This window comes from Momordica charantia (assembly GCF_013281855.1).
Source record: "Momordica charantia cultivar OHB3-1 chromosome 5 unlocalized genomic scaffold, Mcharantia_2.0 BLBB01000005.1, whole genome shotgun sequence".
Classification (NCBI taxonomy): domain Eukaryota; kingdom Viridiplantae; phylum Streptophyta; class Magnoliopsida; order Cucurbitales; family Cucurbitaceae; genus Momordica; species Momordica charantia.
Genome location: NW_028275163.1, coordinates 12,783,434 through 12,804,106, shown reverse-complemented (window position 1 = coordinate 12,804,106; position 20,673 = coordinate 12,783,434). Strand labels below are relative to the sequence as shown.

At 32.5% G+C, this 20,673-nt stretch overlaps 1 protein-coding gene across 1 annotated transcript; it reads left to right on the top strand.

Annotated features, from left to right (window-relative positions):
• Nucleotides 1-5,070: 5,070 nt before the first annotated feature.
• On the top strand, nt 5,071-20,250 carry LOC111022483 (uncharacterized). Its single transcript, XM_022299654.2, has 10 exons — nt 5,071-5,229; nt 15,466-15,699; nt 16,364-16,568; nt 16,902-16,992; nt 17,081-17,226; nt 17,980-18,223; nt 18,509-18,613; nt 18,695-18,877; nt 18,975-19,179; nt 19,623-20,250. The coding sequence occupies exons 2-10, from the start codon at nt 15,480-15,482 to the stop codon at nt 20,108-20,110; spliced, it is 1,887 nt and encodes a 628-aa protein (XP_022155346.1). The 5' UTR covers nt 5,071-5,229; nt 15,466-15,479; the 3' UTR covers nt 20,111-20,250.
• Nucleotides 20,251-20,673: the final 423 nt, after the last annotated feature.

Genomic DNA, 20,673 nt, shown 5'->3' with positions numbered 1-20,673 from the left:
GTTGTTTTTGTTAGTTTTTCTCTAAAAAAAAAAAACAAAATTTTCCCTTTTGTTTTTTTCTTTTTTTTGTTAAGAAACGCTGACTACACCACATTTTTTAATTTAATGCACTATTTTAACCAAAATTATTTAACAAATCAATATTTTTAATTCAAAAATGAATAAATAAATATCTAATCATACCATTTGAATTACTAAGTATGGGGTGTTAAATTCTCCCCACCTTAAAAAAAACTTCGTCCTCGAACGTTTCTGATTTTGAAAAAGTTCATGATATCTGGCCTTCATTTCATCTTCTTGTTCCCATGTTGCTTCTTCAAGCTTATGATTTTGCCAAAAAATTTTAACTAGAACTATCTCTATTTCTATTACGAAGAGTATTAAATTATCTAGCAAGAATTCGTCTTGGCTTCTCTTCATAACTCAAGTTCTCACTCAAACACAATGGCTTGTAGTCGATGACATGAGATGGATCCGCCATGTACTTCCATAACAAGGATACATGATAGACATTGTGGACTACTGAAAGGGAAGGCGGTAAAACCAATCGATAAGGTACGAAGCCAATATGCTCCAACACTTCAAATGGCCCAATAAAGCGTGGAATAAGCTTCCCTTTCCTTCGGTTTCGGTTCATATTTTATATAAACCGACCGGACCCGAACCAATTCGGTTCGGTTTGGTTTTTCGGGTCGGTTCGATTTCTTTCACCCCTAGTGAATAGAGCCATTAAAAATTGACAATTATTATTAGGGATTAGTATGTTGATAGACCATTTGGAAATGATAATTACACAAAGGGATTCAACAAAATTTATACTTTTGCCTTAAAATACACCCCTTAAGATGAAACTCATCTGCATTTTACCAATATACCATTTTTATACACATATAATTATTATTAAGATATGAAAATTCAAAATTGAAAAATTGTTGATTTGGGGTTTACATTTTAAATTCTTAGATTTATGCACCTTTTCAGTTTCCTAAAAAAAAAACTTCCCAAATTTTTACTTATCTCTTCCTCTTCTTCATTATCTTCTTTTTCTCTTGCTTTCACCATTGTTTCCAGCAGGCCATCTCCTCGTCTTCTTAGTGTTCTCAGTTTTTTGTCGTTACCGTCTTCGGCAGCCCGTTTGCAATTGATTATGTAAGTTAAATATTCTAGGTTTGTTTTTTATTTCGGATTTTGGGTGTTCGATTTTGGGGTATTGAAAAAATATTCGATGATGACGTCGTATGTATTTGATTATGTAGGCTATTTGTTTTATTTGTTAATTATAGAGGGATATAGTCGTATATACTTTATAGTAAGTTATAGTTTATAGCCAAGTATAGTTTATATCTTCATATAAGTTTATGGTATAATGGCTATAGTTTATAGTCGAATATAGTTTATAACTGCATATAAATGAAAATTTAGGCGATAAACAAAAAAGAAGATATATATATATATATATATAAATAAAGGATGAAGTCGCATTACTCCATTGTCGTCTTACCTCATCATGCCGGCAAGTTTACTCTCCTAAAATGTAGTGCTCTTCGACAAATTTTAGTGAGATTGAGCCAAATATTGCATTTGAAATATATTGAAATTGAGCGAAAAAAAAAATTGGAATGAAATCATAAAATATTTTGTAATAAATTTCCTTCTTTAGTAAAATATATTAAAGAGTAAATTAGGAGATTACAAGAATAACTGATTTGGGTCCCACAATAATTTAACGTTTATAAAATCAAATTTGAAACATTAAATCTTTTACATTTAAATAAAAAAACTAATTATAATAAATATAAATGCGGACAAATTTGGCAATAGTGAAAATTTATAAATCCAAAAATCTAAAACTATAAAATTTGTAAACATTAGAGATATGTGGAAATAAGTTTTCAAAACAACTCGTCCAATACATTATTAATAGATACCCCTAAGAAATAGCAAAATATCTTAACCGTTCAGTCATGGATGTTGGTCATCATTGATTGCTATGTTCAAAATTTAAGGCTGTTGAAAGTAATTAAACAAAAACAAAAAGCTAATCTAAAAAGTATTTGGGTGATTTTTTTTTCCTTAAGAGTATTTGGGTGAAATTATTCATAAAATTTTAAGGTCGTGTCTAATAGACTAAAGTTAAATATTAGAGATTGGCAAATACTTTTCTAAACAATACTCGGTAGATGGAAAATACTTTTCTAAACAATACTCGATAGATAACTTTAAAAAATTGTCTAATAGATATTTGAACTTTCAATTTTATATTTAAAATGATCTTGAATAATAAATTCTCTTGTTCTTTTATACCTATTAAAATTTAAAACCCATTAAACATAATGTTAAAAGTTTTTAGGACCTATTGAATTCTTTTTAAAACTTAAGAACATAAGACATAAAATTAAAAGTTTAAAGATCCTACTAGCAGGGGCTGTTTTATTAAGGACCCAGGGCCATTAAACTTCGTAAAGTATATAATTAATGTATACGGATTGATTTCTAAACAACAAAATATGTATTCACACAGTGGTCCATGCGTGCTCAAGCCCCCTGGTGGCTCCGACGTCCTTGGGACCCTAGCTTCATCCACTTTCTTTTCTTTCTTTTTTTTTTTAAATTATTTGTTACCAGATTTTGGCAACAATTATATATTTATTACCAAATTTATCCGAGGTTAAAAAAAGGAAAATATTTTTTGAAAATTAAATAATTAAGTTAATTTTTGAAAAACTAAAAGAAATTGGAAACATATCATTTCCTAAACAAATACGACAATTTTTAAAAAAATGAAAAAATATCTATAAATGAGTGGAATATTTAAAATATATATATATATATATATATATATATATATATATATATATATATTACTAGAATACATCATTGTCGTCTCTTTGATCTAATTGTTGCTGGCAATTTCAAGGTCAACCTTTTTTTCTTTCAATTTATACTTTGTCGTTACACATAGGTAATATGTTTTCTATTAATTATTGTATCGATCTATCTTTTTTCCTCTTCGAATCATCAGTTTCGAGATTCCTTTGTTTTTATTTATATTTGTTGGGGGAAAGAAATCGAGTAGGATGTGTGTCTGCTTCTGGAACGCAAGACCACATACGGTTGCCCTCCCCCACAAACTAGCATTGCCGAACAGGACACATGTCCTCTCACGAAGAGATAAGGGAATGTGGACAATTGGACGTTGTACGTAATCGTAGTGGGTGGCGGATACCATCAATACGACATGCATACCTCATAGCTGCAGGCAACAGGCTCTGAGCAGTAGGACGAGGTGTCGGCCCGCAACTATTAGAGGCATGCTCCTCGATGCTTCCCGTACAGCGTGGCGCGTCTCTGCCATCCCTAACCGTCGTTCTTCCTGGTCGATTGCCCGAGGCTATAAAAAGAAGGACCCTCATCCTCCCCAAGGAGGTGAAAAATCTACCACTCACATATTTGGTGTATTTTTCCTATTTCTATTCTGATTATTAACTTGATCGTCGGAGTGTCTTAGGCGGGACACCGCATGAGCGTCGAGTTCTTTTTGTTTCATGTTCTCTTGTTCTTCGGCCGGATTACTCATCCGAGGGACACGTGGCTTACGACCAGAATTCGCAGTCAACAATATTATTTTTTAATTTTCATTTTGTAGTCTGCAAAATTAAAGGAAGCCGACTATTTGGAGATTAATTGTCTAAGACACATTTTCTTATCATGTCTATGGTAATGATCTTGCACTAAACATGGTGATGATAGCTAAAGATAAAGCCTATCCATTAGTTTATCGGTTGCCAGTTTCAACAACTGCCATGGAGAGAAAATTTTCTACTATGTGTATTGTAAAGACTCAGTTGCGTAATCAGATGAGAGACTAGTAGATGAATCATAGTCTTATCACATACATTGGGAAAGAATTAATTGATAAAATAGAGAATGAAATTATTATGCAGCGATTTCATCATATGAAAACTGGTAGAGAAGAATTGTGGTCATTTCATTTATAATTTTTTAGAATTACTTACTTTTTACTTTAAAAAAATTACTTGTTAAATTAGTATAAAGCACTCCGAACAAAATTTCTTGATCTGCAACTGTCTATTAGGCTTTTGAAAATACATTCATCAAATTTATAATAAATCTTTATTAAATTATACTAAAGACATTCTTGCTCATCTTTTTAAAGTTGCGTTCACTTTCCTTTTCCTCTTATTAAAACAAGACATTTCAAAGGAGTACTATTTTTCTAACGTTTCTATGTCCAAACACTTTTTTTTTTTGAGCCACAGGCAAGCTGGCTTTGAAAAGTCAACATTTTGTCTTCTATAGACAATAAACAATAACATAGCCTACAATTTTTTAATTTTAAATACAGAATATCAGTACTACGAAAAAAGAAACTTATCAAAATAAGATTTTAATTTTTTTTCTAAAAAAGATTTTAATCTTTTTCTAAAAAGGATTTTAGAAAACAATAATTATAAATTATTATTTCGTCGGGGGTGAAGACAGTCAGCATCATCAAATATATTGGGATAAGCTTCGGAAGTATAAAAGGAAATTGTTTGGTGACGTGGAAGTTTAAATTGGAAAAGTACGAAAATGTTAATAAATGAAAAATGCAGTTCCCATAATTTAATAATCAAAATAGCAATAAATTGGAAAAGAAAATTAGGTATGTTTAGTTGTCTATGTTTCTTGTTTTAGATTTAATTTGTATTTAACAGATTTATTTCTAAAAATTATTTTCCGGCCTTGCGATTTAAATCGTACTTTTAGATGTAAAGTTATATTAAAAAAATAAAATTTTTGATAAATATACTATTTTATATTATAAATTTATTATTTTTTTTAAAATTAAAATAAGTAAAATATAATATAATATAAATTATACAATATTTATATATAAAAGATGTAAACAAATAAATTAATATTATAGATTGTCAGTAATTACAGTTTACAAATATATTAACACGTTGAACAATATTTTAAATTAAGATTGAATTTTTAAATTTACTACCAAAAATAAATTTGAATTCGTTAATTTCAGATTTATATTTTCAAGTCACCAATTAAACAAGAGTGAGTATCTTGTACAAGTACTGCGCATACTGCAGAGTTGAGACTGTAAATTGTTGAGAAATTCAGATCTCTCTCTCTCTCTCCCCAAGCCTCCGAGATTCTGATTGAAGCTGGAGAGTGGTTCGTGAGTCTCTGACCTCGATTTCTTCTTCCTCTGTAAGTTAATTCTTCTATTAGCTTTTGCTGTGTTCTAATTTCCTGCTTCGATCCCCGCAAATCGTGTTTAATTGCTCTGTTTTCTTGAATGAAAATGTGCGAATTGGAATGCTTGTTCTGTATTAGACTGGATTGTGTGTGGTACTGCGTTAGATCTAGAGAAATTAGGCAATAATTAGAGATGATTTAGCTTCTCCTGGAATCAGAAAATTGAAGTAGAAGATTGATCGAAAAACATGAAGAACAGAAAAAATTAAACAAAATTCACACACATTCGAACACAGTCGATCTAAATACGCATTCATTTGAATGCACTGTAGAACTTCCATTCAATTAGATAATTACAAAGAGAGTGGATGTGGAACGATATCGTCCTTGTGGCTGCAGCACAGCTGTCCGATAGGGCAAGTCTATCCGAGGGCACTGATTGGCTCGCCGGAGCCGAGGATTGCCGCCGGCTGAAGGTTAGTTGGGAGTAGAGAGAGAAAATCGGTGAGAGAGAGAATATTTGCAGTTGAATTTTGACTGATGAGCGTCATGATTGGGACGTGGCCTAGTGGGCTCGGCCCACCACTTTTCACTTAATGTGGAGCTCTCTATCTCACGTTGGTGGAGGATATGTCTGAAAAAATATAAAAATAAAAAATTTGTAAAAAAATATTTTAATTAACAAATATACATTTTAATATGCTTAAATGAGTTAAAAATTATTAATATTAATATTATGTATATAATTTTTTAATACAATATTATGTGTATGGGAGTGATATTTTATTGATACTTTTCATATTTTATTACTATGAAAATGTCAATTTAATGTCGAACTTATTAACACATGTAAATGTAAATAAAAGTGTCGACATGTCGATCGATATTTAGTACCTAATAATAATTTGATTTTTAATTAGTTTTTTAAATTTATATAATCTTTTTCAAATTATACTTTATACTATAATTTTTTCCTTTTTGGGTTGGTCAAGAATGAGATGTGGAGATTTCAACTTCATACCTTTTTTTTCTTTCATTATTGTTATAAGACGGGGTTTCGATTTCAAATCTTTTTCAAATCTCGATGATTGTGGGTCCTGAGAGGAGCTATTGACCAAATCAGCTGCAGGAGAATTGTACTAACCTATCACCGTCATTAGAAAAATTAAAAGACATGCTTTAATTTTTTTATTTCAATTAAGAAACAAGAAATAAAAAATAATATAATTATCAAATGGTCTGAATTATGGGTTAATCAATTACTCATATGACAAATCCTTAATTATACAGTATTATATCAATGATCAATTAACTGGTTGAGCATTTTTTAGTGGAAAATGATTGAATGATTTGAATATGATATGAATCATTAAATCATTAATTATTTTATAAAAAGACGTGCTTGAATTGTTTATGTTAATTTTTTAAAAAAAGTATACGAAATAAATTAAAATATTATAAAAATCGTGAACTTTATAGTTTATTTGATTAGGGAAGATTTGATTCTCGACTTCATAGGGATGTGATATAATGTTCTCATTAAAAAAAAATTGCACTGACGGTGGTTGAAATTCTTAATTGATTAGTTCTCTTCTGCCCGACTCTTCTTTTCTTATCTCTTTCTCTTTCATGGAGTAAACTCCTCTCTGAATCTGGGGTGAAAGGGAAGATGAATCTAATATCGCTCTAAGGTTACATCATTTTCTTTTGATTCTTAACCTATCTATTAATGAAATTAGATTCGGGTATCTCTCTTGTTCGATCTCTTGATATTTTCTAGCTACCTATTCTCAGAAATCATGATAAAGGCGTGGTTAACCTTCATGATTGAGAATCTTTAGTTAAAAGATATGAAGATGGTTGGATATAGATCGATTGATCGAAGAATTTGATTTAATTAAGAGATAGATTATTATCAAAATTAAAGAATGTAAACTTATTAAGATTTTATTTCCATCTCTTAGATATCTCCAGATTCTCCCTCTCCCTCTCTTGTGCTTTCCAAACTTCTCTCGAAAATCTCCCCCCACTCACAACCGATCGTTGACACAGCTTCCTCTTCTTCCTCTTCCTCTAGCAAACGAAAATCAGAAAATGATTTTCCAAAAATCTTAGCCGAGCATAATTCAGCCGAAACCCATCTGGCAAAGGTTGAAGACCGTCTCAAAAATTGGTCTATCCCCAAGATAGATCCAAATCAGGTATATAAGATAAATACCTTCAATTTCTCCCAGCAAGATGTTATCATCATCACTGAAGAAAACGTTGATATGAAGGATGAATTCACAGAAATCACCCTTCTCCCTGAAGAAACCCTCTTCAAAGTCAGGAACAAATTCAAGTATCTCCATATTGGATGTTTCCAAGTTGCTTTGAAACCTCTCTTCAGAGAAGGCTTAGATGTCTCAGTTTATCTCGCCCTACGAGATAAGAGGCATCTCAACTTTACTCCCTCTTTGCTAGGGATCGTTGAATCAAATCTGGTACAAGACCCAGTATACTTCAACTGCAAACTCGGTCTTACCGTCTCCCTTCAAGATAAAAACATTATGGATGTCCTATGCCTAGATGTTCACTCTGAAGGATTAGAACTAAAGGACGGATCTCTCCCGTTTGCTGTCTCTTATCGCATCTATTACAAATTGATGCATACCAACCTTTCTCCAAAAGCTCTAGGTGTTTCTCCAAAAGGTTACTCCATGCTGATGGAAGTCAATATCGAAAAATCTTCGATGACCATTCCAAATACGCTTCGTTGGGACGAGATTTTTAGAAACACTATCTGGAACTTCGAAGATAACCAATGACAAGATAACAGATCTAGTCAAGACATGTACAGACAGGTAGTGTCAAGACAATAGTAAGAAATCAATAATTGCAGCCAGTTGCAATTATTGGTTCTCTTCTATAAAGAGCACTTGCCCTCGACCCTCAGTGGTATCAGAGCCTATCTTCCAACAAAGTATCTACTCGTCTCCCCTCTCTAAGAACTTCTTTTGTTTTTTCGAAGTATTTAGAAGGAACTAAACCTTCTTGGATGACGTTCTGATCGGCTCCAGAGTCGATAAGAGCGAATGTTTCCAGCTGGAAGTCTCTGATTTTTAAAATAATCTTGGACATCCACTTCTGGTTTTGAACTTTACTAATGTAATTGATTCCGCTTGGTGAATCAGTCTGTAAAGTTTGTTCAGATTTTGAGGAAGTTTCTCCTTCCGTGGTTTCTGACTCCTGAAATTTTTTGAAGGCGTATTCAAGAGTAGAAAGACGTTGCTTATTTTCAGCAACTTCCCTTTTGAGAGTCTTCACTTCATTGTGGAGATCTTCAATTTGGATAGGCTTTTTAGCTTCTCCTTTGACCCTTTTTAGAATATCTTGAAAAGAGTATTCTATTAGGTTCAATTCTGGCTTCCTTTGAAGAGCTTCAGCTTCAAGGCTTTCCCGAAGTTTGATGAGACACATTCGTTTAGAGTCTTCATCGGGTAATTGCTCAATTAGATCAAAGAGAGCCTCTTGATCCTTACTGATGACATTGATATGGCCGTGGCATTTTCCAGTGCAGTGGCCAGTGCAGAGAATAATTCCATCTTCCTCAGAGGAATCACTTTGAGAGAAAAAGGTTTCTTCATCTGAATCTTCTTCATTTATGAGATTGATCTCATCATTATCAGTTGAATACTCGGAACATGAAGAGTATTCTTCTTCGCTTCTGATGGCATAGAGAAGAGATTGCCGCGTTTCTTTATCTATGGTCAGAGAATTGATTTTGTCCTTCAAAGGGCATTTGCTGGAGTAATGTCCTTTGCGGTTGCACTTGTAACAAGTAACAGAGGATTTATGAGAATGATTCTTTGAATAATTCTTCTTTCCTTTGTACCTGTTGTAATACTTCCTTTTACGCCGTGGTAATTCGAAATCTTTAGATTTACTCTTGCTGAAGAGTCGCTTGTTGGAAGATTTCTTTTTCTTCTTCCTTTCATCTTTGGGTCCATAGTCAAGACCGTATTGTTTGCAGAAAGTCCTCAATTCCTTTCGGTAGTCGGGATCTTTGATAACTTTGGCTGTATGCTTATTCTCTAGGCAGAGATTGACGCATATTCCTTGAATTGTGGCAGTAATATCTCCAATGGTTAACTCTGACCAATTGATTTGATTGGTTGTAGAGTTTGTTACTGCCGTTTGGTAGAATTTTTGAGCAATATAATGCGGAAGACCTTCAACAAACTTTTGTTTCCAGATATCTGCTCCGCATGTTGTAATAGTATAAAGACGTGTTAGGAAGGTGTCTTTATACCATTTGTAGTTGCTCATCTTTCGACATCGAAGGCCTAAAAGAGCTTCGATATTGAGGTCTGAGTAGACTTTAGTACTACCAATGAAATTTTTTGTCATTGCATAAACTAATTGATTTACCATGTCTGGCTCATCAATCTGCATTGCATTTGATCCTTCCTGTTTGACAACTGTTTTAGTCGCCGTCAGGATTCTTGTTCTATCCTCTTCTGTCAGCTGGTTATGCCACCAGCTCCTTAGGTTTCCAGAGAGACCTGAGATTAGGATATGAGCGGTCTGTAAAACCGACTTTTTGGTGCTGAATGCTGTAGCTGCCATCATCATTTCTTGAAAAGCATTCATCATTTGAGCTTCAGAATATCCGTCGATATTCCAAGTAACTATAGACGATCCGTCATAAGCTCGTTGATCATGGCGGAGATCGTCCCATCCTAGGTCAGGAGGAGATGGTTGAGGATAATGGCTCTTCATTTCCGTGTGCATGGTGACCGGAAGGATTGTTGAAGATGAGGCTTGAGTTGTAGTTGGTAAGGCAACAACTACGTTTATACTCTTAACCACATCATTCTTTTGGGAAGAGTCTCCTTTATCGATAAACAAAGAAGAAAGTCTTCTGTTGATCTCAAGCAATAGATCTGAGGAGTCTTCTTTGAGAAGTCCAATCTTAAAACTGTTTGGTTGAAAGATTGGTTGATAGGGGTCTACTGGTGGGATCCTTGGGATCTTGGAGACGGTAGGAAGAACCGGATTCTCAATTCTTTCGACAGCTCTAGAGACTTCAGAAAGAATCTTGTTTGAGTAATTAAGTTGATGCTGGATGTTCTTAATCTCTCGAACACCAACTTTCTGGACCTTGTCTTCGTCTATTGTCTTATAGAGTGAAGACACCATCTTTATTGCAGGTATCACTGAGTGAGAAAAAGTAGCTTCTTCTTCTGGAGGGAAGGTGGAAGCTATCTCTTTGCCTCTTGCCGTGACCCAAACAGTGCCATTTTTAATGACTGCTACCTGTCCTTGGGCTTGGAGCTTTTCAACTAGAGCTTCGTTCCTAGCTAGCTCTCTTTGTTGTATTTTTAAAGTGAAATCGCCAATACTCATGACAGGTTTCCTTGTTTCTTTTGGTGCGGCAATCCACATATCGATGTATTGCCGTATAGTTCTTCATAACGTTTCTCGGGTTTTGAGATAACGTTTATTTGGTTGAAAGCAGGTTCAGTTCTCCTTTCCATGTCGGACTGGGTAGGAGAGAGTGATCCTTCTTCATAATGAACGTCAGGGATAGGATGAGTGAAGTCTACCGACGCTCGCATTGATTCAGACCTTTTAAAAGATCTATTAATAGTGTTTACCGACCTTGTATCTGAAGATATACTCGGGCGGCTACTCATAACTTCTCTAATTCTGGGGTATCTTGCCTCAGAATTAAATTGTATTTCGACGTTTCCATCTGGAAATTCGGTAATTGATGCCTCCGTACTAGTTCTTCTGGCGGGGGTTGACACTCCTTGAAGTTCCAGATAGTGTTTCTGGAAATCTCGTCCCAACGAAGCGTCTTTGGAATGGTCATCGAAGATTTTTCGATATTGACTTCCATCAGCATGGAGTAACCTTTTGGAGAAACACCTAGAGCTTTTGGAGAAAGGTTGGTATGCATCAATTTCTAATAGATGCGATAAGAGACAACAAACGGGAGAGATCCGTCCTTTAGTTCTAATCCTTCAGAGTGAACATCTAGGCATAGGACGTCCATAATGTTTTTATCTTGAAGGGAGACGGTAAGACCGGGTTTGTAGTTGAAGTATACTGGGCCTTGTACCAGATTTGATTCAACGATCCCTAGAAAAGAGGGAGTAAAGTTGAGATGCCTCTTATCTCGTAGGGCGAGATAAACTGGGACATCTAAGCCTTCTCTGAAGAAAGGTTTCAAAGCAACTTGGACACATCCAATATCGAGATACTTGAATTTGTTCCTGACTTTGAAGAGGGTTTCTTTAGGGAGAAGAGTGATTTCGGTGAATTCATCCTTCATAGCAACGTTTTCTTCAGTGATGATGATAATATCTTGCTGGGAGAAATTGAAGGTATTTATCTTATGTACCTGATTTGGATCTATCTTGGGGATAGACCAATTTTTGAGACGGTCTTCAACCTTTGCCAGATGGACTTCGGCTGAATTATGCTCGGCTAATAGTTTTGAAAAATCATTTTCTGATTTTCGTTTGCTAGAGGAAGAGGAAGAAGAGGAAGCTGTGTCAACGATCGGTTGTGAGTGGGGGGAGATTTTCGAGAGAAGTTTGGAAAGCATGTGCTAGGTGGGTGTCCGGATATCCCGACATGTTGAGGTTGGTAGTGGGCGGGCCTAAAGGCAAGAGCATGGTCCAGCCATTGATCATGGGTCAACGACGGAACAAAGAAGTCAAGTAGGTTGTTCCTCCGTGTCCTACTAATTGCGTAAGTAAGAGAGTGGCTCTTCCCTTCTTTCTTTCAGGCAAGGAGGTCTCTCGAGCCTGCAGTTTGCTGCTATCGCCCGAGCAATAGACGAAGAGAAGAGGGGCTTCCCATTATACAAGATGCAAATCCAAGTATGAGAGGGAGAATCTGGAGATATCTAGGAGATGGAAATAAAATCTTAATAAGTTTACATTCTTTAATTTTGATAATAATCTATCTCTTAATTAAATCAAATTCTTCGATCAATCGATCTATATCCAACCATCTTCATATCTTTTAACTAGAGATTCTCAATCATGAAGGTTAACCATGCCTTTATCATGATTTCTGAGAATAGGTAGCTAGAAAATATCAAGAGATCGAACAAGAGAGATACCCGAATCTAATTTCATTACTAGATAGGTTAAGAATCAAAAGAAAATGATGTAACCTTAGAGCGATATTAGATCCATCTTCCCTTTCACCTCCAGACTCAGAGAGGAGTTTACTCCATGAAAGAAGAGAAGAGAAAATAACATGAGTATTATTTATTGAGTGTAACTTAACATGAGTATTATTTTAAATCTGATTATGTATATTTAGTTAATCATATAATGGTAAAATAAGAATCGGCGGAAAAGGTAATATATGTAGCCATTTTTTGGACAAACAATTAAAAAAACCTACATTCGTAAGGAAATTTATATAACCATAATATATCTTTTTTTTTTGGTACCCAACACTCTCGATTTGCCAACAGTATACATTTTAATAAATTAATTTATTACCATAGAATAATTAATTTTAGTACATTATTGGTAAAATTTTAATGTTGTTTTATTAATTATAAATTTAATCTAAATATTTTAACTAATTGTAATTAATTAATTTTATTTAACTAATTGTAATTAATTAATTTGAATAAGATAAAGTAAATAATTTATGAAAAAAAATATAGATAAGATTCTGGCACAGAATCCAGACAAACCCGAAAGGGAAAAGAAAGTCCTTTGGAATAAGGGAGGCCTGGGAATGAAACTATTATCACGAAAAGTTTTCAAATCCGGTAACAAAACAAAGATTTACTTGCTACGTCCATTCCCACCCAAAAAGCCCCAACCAAATGGTCCCTTAGGTACTTATCTGGGATCAAAAGTGATTTCAAATCCACATTCCACGTATATATTTGTATTAAAATAATAATAATAATAGTAAAGCCCTTGATTTTAAATATTAATTCATATAACTTTGGTAAGTACAGTGAATTCCACAATTGCATTGAGTTTATAGATCTGATTAATTGTTTTTCATATGCCATTAATTACGCAATTAACTTCTTTTTTAGTTCATTCAAAGAAAAAAAAGAAGAAGAAAAAACTTAATTTTTTTTTCAATATTTTTTACTACAAGTATGCAATTAATTTCTTTTTTCATCAATAATATTTTTGTTGTTCGTCAATAATATTTTGGTTTTTTTTTTTTGTTTTTCGTCAATAATATTTTTTGTTCTCAGAGGAAGTGTGGCTACTATATGATTTTTTTCTTCGATTATGTAGAGTACTTAAGTATTGAATATAGTATATGTAGAAATGCATTAATATCTAACTCAAATATAATTCAATAGATTTTTATTTTATTTTTATTTTTTTTGACAATATATACCTCCTTTTAAAAGTTATAGGTTCTAATTTATAGTACCTTTTTTTTAATAAAACATAGTACCCGTATTATAATATAATATTAACAAATAATAATAATATATTAGTATTTATACAATATATATGTATATTGAAGTTATGTATTTGAGCTACTCAAAGTTTAATGCGTGTGTGTATAGTTCATTACTTAATAAAAAAATTAATTAAATCAATATATTAGTACATGATCAGAAAAACTTTTCATAACCTTTTTATTAGTTATGTATAAATTTTTAATTTTTGTCGTTTAGTTATGATTATGTACCATATTGAATATAATAGGCTTAAAAAAATTTTAAATTTCAAATTTCAATAAGTTTTTCTTTTCCAACAAACTGAGAGATGTTTTTTTTTTTTTGGAGAAAACCAAATAAGCAAGGGTACTACTAAAAAAGATCAGCTATTAATTACGGAAAATTTTGAAGAATAATTTTTCATCAATTGTTTTTTCTTTTTCTTTTTTTATTTTTTTCCCATAAAACAATCATTTCTCCTCTTGAATTCTAAGTTACTAATTGACTCCATATGCAAATATATTAAATTACTTCAATGAATACATCATTAATCAGTTATACTTTGAGAGTTAAATTGTTGATTTGTCTTGAATGTTAAATTATTGATTCATCCTTGTCTTTGACAATGTCACCTTAAAGAATCTAGTTGAAACTTTTTTTTTTTTTTGAGAGGAAGAACCTAGTTGATTAAAGAGTTGAAAATTTTGTACCAAGAACATATTTTTAACCATAATTAATATTTTTAAAAAAATATATATATCTCGGTTATCACCAATAATAATGATAAGAATTATAAAAAGTAGATTGACTATATAATTTTTGTCCCTAATATTTGAACTATATTTTAGGCCTTCTTTTTAATTGTTTTTTTTTTTGAAGTTTCAATTTTAATCATTTTAGTTTAAAAAAATTAAGCCTTCTATTATCTCACTAAAACGTTAAGTTTTGCATTAAAATACATATTTTTAATTAAGGGTGAGTTACTTTTTCATATTAATTTAATAATTCAGTTAGACATTCTCACTACATAAAATCGAAAATTTACTAGTTAACATACTCAGCTAGAAATGGGTTCCTACCAATAGTCTGAAAAGCGTGCTGAAGAAGCGCTCTAATGGATGATGGTTATTATATATATATCCAATAGTCTGAAAAGCGTGCTGAAGAAGCGCTCTAATGGATGATGGTTATTATATATATATTTATATTTTTTTTTTCTTTAAATATAAAAAATTAACTTTATTATATGTTGTTCACTTCAAAAGAAAAAAGCTGCACTTTTGCTCTAGCAAAGATTGGAGACTAATACATTTTACTGCGTACCTCACACTTCATAAACAATATGGTAGTGGCCATAAAAATGGACTCATTTATATTAGCAATTGGTTAAAATTCAAAGAAAGCAATACAAAGTCAAAATCAAACATAGTAAACTAAGAAGAGTTGATATTAAATTTTTGGTGTCGAGGGAAATTCTCTCTATTGGATTCGTAAGGAATGTAAACAAAGTCTACAATAGCTAGGAAGGAGAAGGTTATGAAAATATATATGAGAGACAACTATCTCTATTGGTATGAGACGTTTTAGATGAAACCAAAATCAAAACAGTGAGTATTATGCTCAAAGCAGATAATATCATATCATTGTAGGAATGTAGTGAGTCTGTCGTCTGGATGAGCTCCCAACCCTCCCTTTATTTTAACTTAGATGAACATTGCATGACAAGTATTGTTTGATTAATTTGATGTTGATTAGTTTTATGTTTTTTCTTAATCCATGTTTTCATATTGACACAATAATGGTGTTTAAATTTGTAGGCAACGTAACTAAGATGGCAAAAATTCCCATCTTTTTGATGGGGGTTTTGCTTTTGTGCTTCAGTGAAGCGCTGGCGAAGCCTCACTACTTGAGATATAAAGACCCAAAACAGCCATTAAATGTTAGAATAAGAGATCTACTTGGTCGGATGACCCTTGAAGAAAAGATTGGCCAAATGGTGCAAATTGACCGAACCGTTGCTTCAAAGGAGGTTATGAAAAAGTATTTAATTGGTAATCTCATCCTTCTAATCTTCTTACTTCCTTTCGAAATATATACGATACATAAAAAGAAAAGAGAAACATAAATAATTTACGTCCATGGATCCATTTGATAACAAATTCGTTTAGAGTTTTATATTTTAGAAAATTATGTTACGTGAATTTAAAAAAAGTTAAAATTTAACTTAGATATTAAAAAGTAGATAATAAAATAGAAAAATATATACACAATTGCAAATATGACAAAAAAATTTAGTAAAATTAGTAAAATAACATACACACATTTAGTTTTTTTAAATATAGCACTTTAGAAAAAAACGGAGGTCCAATTTTAAAATGACAACTTTATCTAAATGATATATATTTGTAATATATCTATAATATATCTGACTACTGATATATATATATATTTTTGATATATATTTGTTATACTACTAATATGAATATTTAATATACTTGTAGTATGTATGTGATATACATATGATATACTACTGAGTTTGAGTATCTATGCCGTATGTATGTGATATACATTTAAAATACTGAGTACCTGATATACTCATATAAGTGAAAAAATTTGAAAATTTAGAAAATAGGTAACAAAAAATACATAAAAATTTTCCTAAAAATTTATAAGTAGAAGAAGCGTAATTAATTTCAAATTGGTATATTGATATAGGGAGTGTACTGAGCGGCGGAGGCAGTGTTCCTGCAAAAGAGGCATCTCCAAAAGTTTGGATTGATATGGTGAACGAATTTCAAGAAGGGTGTTTGTCAACTAGACTTGGTATTCCAATGATTTATGGGATTGATGCTGTACATGGTCACAACAATGTTTATAAGGCCACAATTTTTCCTCATAATGTTGGCCTTGGAGCCACCAGGTAAGATTTTATGACAATTTTACCCCTTTCTTTTCCGTAAAACCAATAAAAGATTTACAATAAACGAGATCAGGCTATACATTAAACTAAAAGTTAACTTTTAAATAATAAGATCACACAATGTGGTAACACATTTAGGACGTATTGGATAGTAGAAAATAATTACGTCCTGAACTAGTGAGAACTTATGTTGTACCTACCATCACTAAATAACAGAAATGTCGAAATAGAGAATTCTTTTAAGAAAATGAAGAATTATCAAATTTCAGTGATGATGGATAAATAATCCCCATGAGTTAACACATCTAAGTATTTTTTTTTTCTGATGGGTAGAGATCCCGAGCTTGTTAAGAGAATTGGAGTGGCTACTGCACTCGAAGTCCGAGCTACTGGCATTTCTTATGTCTTCGCACCTTGCATAGCGGTAACAACAATTGATTTATTTATGTTAATGATTTATTACAAATAATTATCCTTCTAATCTAAAAAATATGATTTATCTTTTTACTTAGGTTTGTAGAGATCCACGATGGGGAAGATGCTATGAAAGCTACAGCGAAGACCCCAAAATTGTTCAATCGATGACCGAAATTATATCAGGTTTACAAGGAGAAATCCCAGCCAACTCTCGGAAAGGCGTTCCTTATGTTGCAGGAAGGTACACATTTACGATTTTGACGAGTATTTATGGTTAAAAAACAGGTTTCGTCTTTGTAATTTTGTTAAAGTAACATATTAGTCTCTGAAATAACAATTTAGTCCCTATAATTTCAAATTGATAACAATTTAGTATTTGAATTTTAATACATAATGATTTAATCTTTTTAAAGTTTAAAATTTGTAACAATTTAGTTTCTACCGTGAAATATCTCATCAAAATTAAGTGTTGATTTTTGTTATATAACAATTTGGTCTTCATAATTTATAAATATATTTGGCCCTTCGTCGAGTTATGTATCTACATATATAAGAAACTTAACAAAAAAATTTTAGGAGACTAAATTATTACAAATTTTAAACTAAAAAGATTAAATTGTTTATATAATAAAGTTAAGCGACGTAAATGTTACTAATTTTGAAGTACATAGCTAAATCATTATAAATTAGTCTTATGTGGGATAACACACACTGAGAATAGCCTTGGGCCTTGTGGTATCATCTATCATAAGGTCTTAAGTTCAAGTCTTTCTACTGGTCACGTGTTGTTCAGTCAGGCAACGAGTCTCCATTATAGGTATCCACAACGTAAACTACACGGTATCGATTTTTTCAGAAAATAAAAAAAGAATCCTTACAAAATAAAATTTAAGGATTAAATTGTTACTTTTAGGAAACAATATGGACGAAAAAGTATTTTTTAACGGATATTTATTCTATAACTTTTCATTTTACTCCACTTTTATTGGTACAGAGAAAAAGTAGCAGCTTGTGCAAAACATTTTGTAGGTGATGGTGGAACTACCAAGGGGATCAATGAAAACAACACAGTCATAAATAGACATGGACTGCTTAGCACTCACATGCCGGGCTACTATAACTCTATCATCAAGGGCGTATCAACTATTATGATCTCATACTCTAGCTGGAATGGAAAGAAGATGCATGCTAATCGAGAACTTATTACCGACTTTCTCAAAAACACTCTCCGTTTCAGGGTAATACAATATGCTCTTATTCGTGAAATATTGTGGTTCTGGTTAAGGATCTTATATTGAAAAGATCAAAGAAGTCGATACTATAAATATTGATATTGAGATGGTATTAGAGTCTGGCAAGATCAAATAAGAATAAAAAATTAAAAGGATTCGACCAGGATTGGCGAGCCCAAAAAGCTACCCTCTTGAAAGGATATTGTTTGACATGGAATCGTATGAATATTGAGAGTTTTCTCCTCGATATACATAGTCGTAAAGATTGTACAAATATTTTTGTTGTTTCAGGGTTTTGTTATCTCAGATTGGCAAGGCATTGATAGGATTACCTCTCCACCTCATGCAAATTATACATATTCCATTATAACAGGAGTCACTGCTGGTATTGACATGGTAAAAATTTGTATTATTCATGTTTAAAAATGGTCACACTCATTTGATATTATTTATTAATTAATTTTTTTTTTGTTACAGATAATGGTTCCATTCAATTACACAGAGTTCATTGATGGCCTCACTTACTTGGTAAAAACCAATGTAATTCCCATGAGTCGAATTGATGATGCAGTAAAGAGAATTTTACGAGTCAAGTTTATTATGGGTTTGTTTGAGAACCCATTAGCTGATCAAAGCTTTATCCATCAACTCGGTAAAAAGGTAAATTATTATTTACATAGAATGTTACTCTTAATACTAAAATAAGAACAAAAAATAAATGGAAGTTTCATGACTGTCTTAATATTTTTAAGAACAGGAGCATAGAGAATTAGCTAGAGAAGCAGTAAGGAAATCACTAGTGCTGTTAAAGAATGGAGAATCTGCTGACAAGCCAGTGCTTCCTCTCCCAAAGAAAGCACCAAAAATACTTGTTGCTGGTAGCCACGCAAACAACCTTGGTTTTCAGTGCGGTGGTTGGACAATTGAATGGCAGGGTCTTGGCGGCAACAACCTTACTACTGGTACATATTTTACCTATAAAACTCAGTTCCATGACTTATTTTATTTTATTAAGAATAAAATACTATTTTAATCTCTGTTCATTTTATTCTCTATATTTTTAAAATATTTATTTTGATCGCTAGGCTTTTAACCTTAGTTTATTTTGTTTCTTTATACCCTTATTTTCAAAAAGTTGGTTGTAATCCCTCGACTTTTAAAGAGGGATCATGTTGGTGTCTTAGTGATATTGTTAGTCTTATTTTTTATATCATAATTTCAACACTACTACTGCACTTAAATATATTTCTTGAAGGTGTTTCCTATTATGTGTAGATTTTATATTAAAATTTTGAAAATCAAGAACAAAATAGTAATGTTCTAAAAGTAAAAGGGACCAAACAAACATTAAAATAGTATTCTAACTTTTTTTTTCTTCTAATTTTTAAAATGAAACTTGTATCAGGTACAACAATCCTCTCGGCAATCAAAGATACAGTCGATCCTAAAACAGAAGTCGTCTTCGATGAAAATCCAGATGCAGAGTTTGTCAAGTCAAACAAATTTTCTTACGCCATTGTTGTAGTAGGAGAACATCCATATGCAGAAACTTTTGGAGACAGCTTGAATTTAACAATTGCTGAGCCTGGTCCAAGCACCATCACGAAAGTGTGTGGAGCAGTCAAATGTGTGGTTGTAGTAATTTCAGGGCGGCCTGTAGTTATCCAGCCTTACACTGCTTTAATAGATGCACTTGTTGCTGCTTGGCTTCCAGGAACCGAAGGCAACGGCATTACTGATGTGTTATTTGGGGATTATGGATTTACTGGAAAACTTTCACGAACATGGTTTAAGACAGTTGATCAACTGCCGATGAACATTGGCGATCCACATTATGATCCTCTGTTCCCATTTGGATTCGGGCTTACTACCAGTCCTGTTAAAGCCAATTAGAGGTGTTGTTTTGCCTTTATTGTAATGTCTAGGGAGATTATGCAAGCCTAATTATTAAGAGGCTGTTGTGGCGCAATTATTGAATAAGAGATGCTTTCTAATTAGTTGATCAATATGATGATAATTAGGCAAATTTCGTATTCTCGTTTGTCAAGTTTAGTTCGTTTGCTATTGTTGCTACCTTTGGGGAAATTGGCTCAAATTACCTCCAAAAACTTTTGAAATGCTCAAATGACCCACCCCTTTAATTATGCCCAAATGACCCACTTTTAACATTGATGATGTGTCAGAAGCAGATGAAATGACCAAAATGCCATTAAATGTAACAGGTGACCGCTGGAATAATTCCCGGCCGAGGTAGAAAAATTCCCGCCCGAGGTAGCTTCAATGCACGACAAAACCAATTTAATGCACACCGACTTGTACCTTAGTAATCAGTACATGCCATTACTAATCCCAGAGAACATATGTCCTTATCGTAAATATTCTCTCTGCACAATCCTAAAAAATCTGAAAAGTATTGTGAATATTCTCTTTAGAAGTTTCAAGATTTTGGGAGAAGT

What these genes read in the sequence shown, in the direction of transcription:
- LOC111022483 (XM_022299654.2), top strand. Translation starts at nt 15,480, where the DNA reads ATGGCAAAAATTCCCATCTTTTTGATGGGGGTTTTGCTTTTGTGCTTC. An exon ending in GTTCCTTATGTTGCAGGAAG is followed by an intron (nt 17,227 to 17,979) that starts GTACACATTTAC and finishes TTATTGGTACAG; the next exon opens with AGAAAAAGTAGCAGCTTGTG. An exon ending in TCCATCAACTCGGTAAAAAG is followed by an intron (nt 18,878 to 18,974) that starts GTAAATTATTAT and finishes TTTTAAGAACAG; the next exon opens with GAGCATAGAGAATTAGCTAG.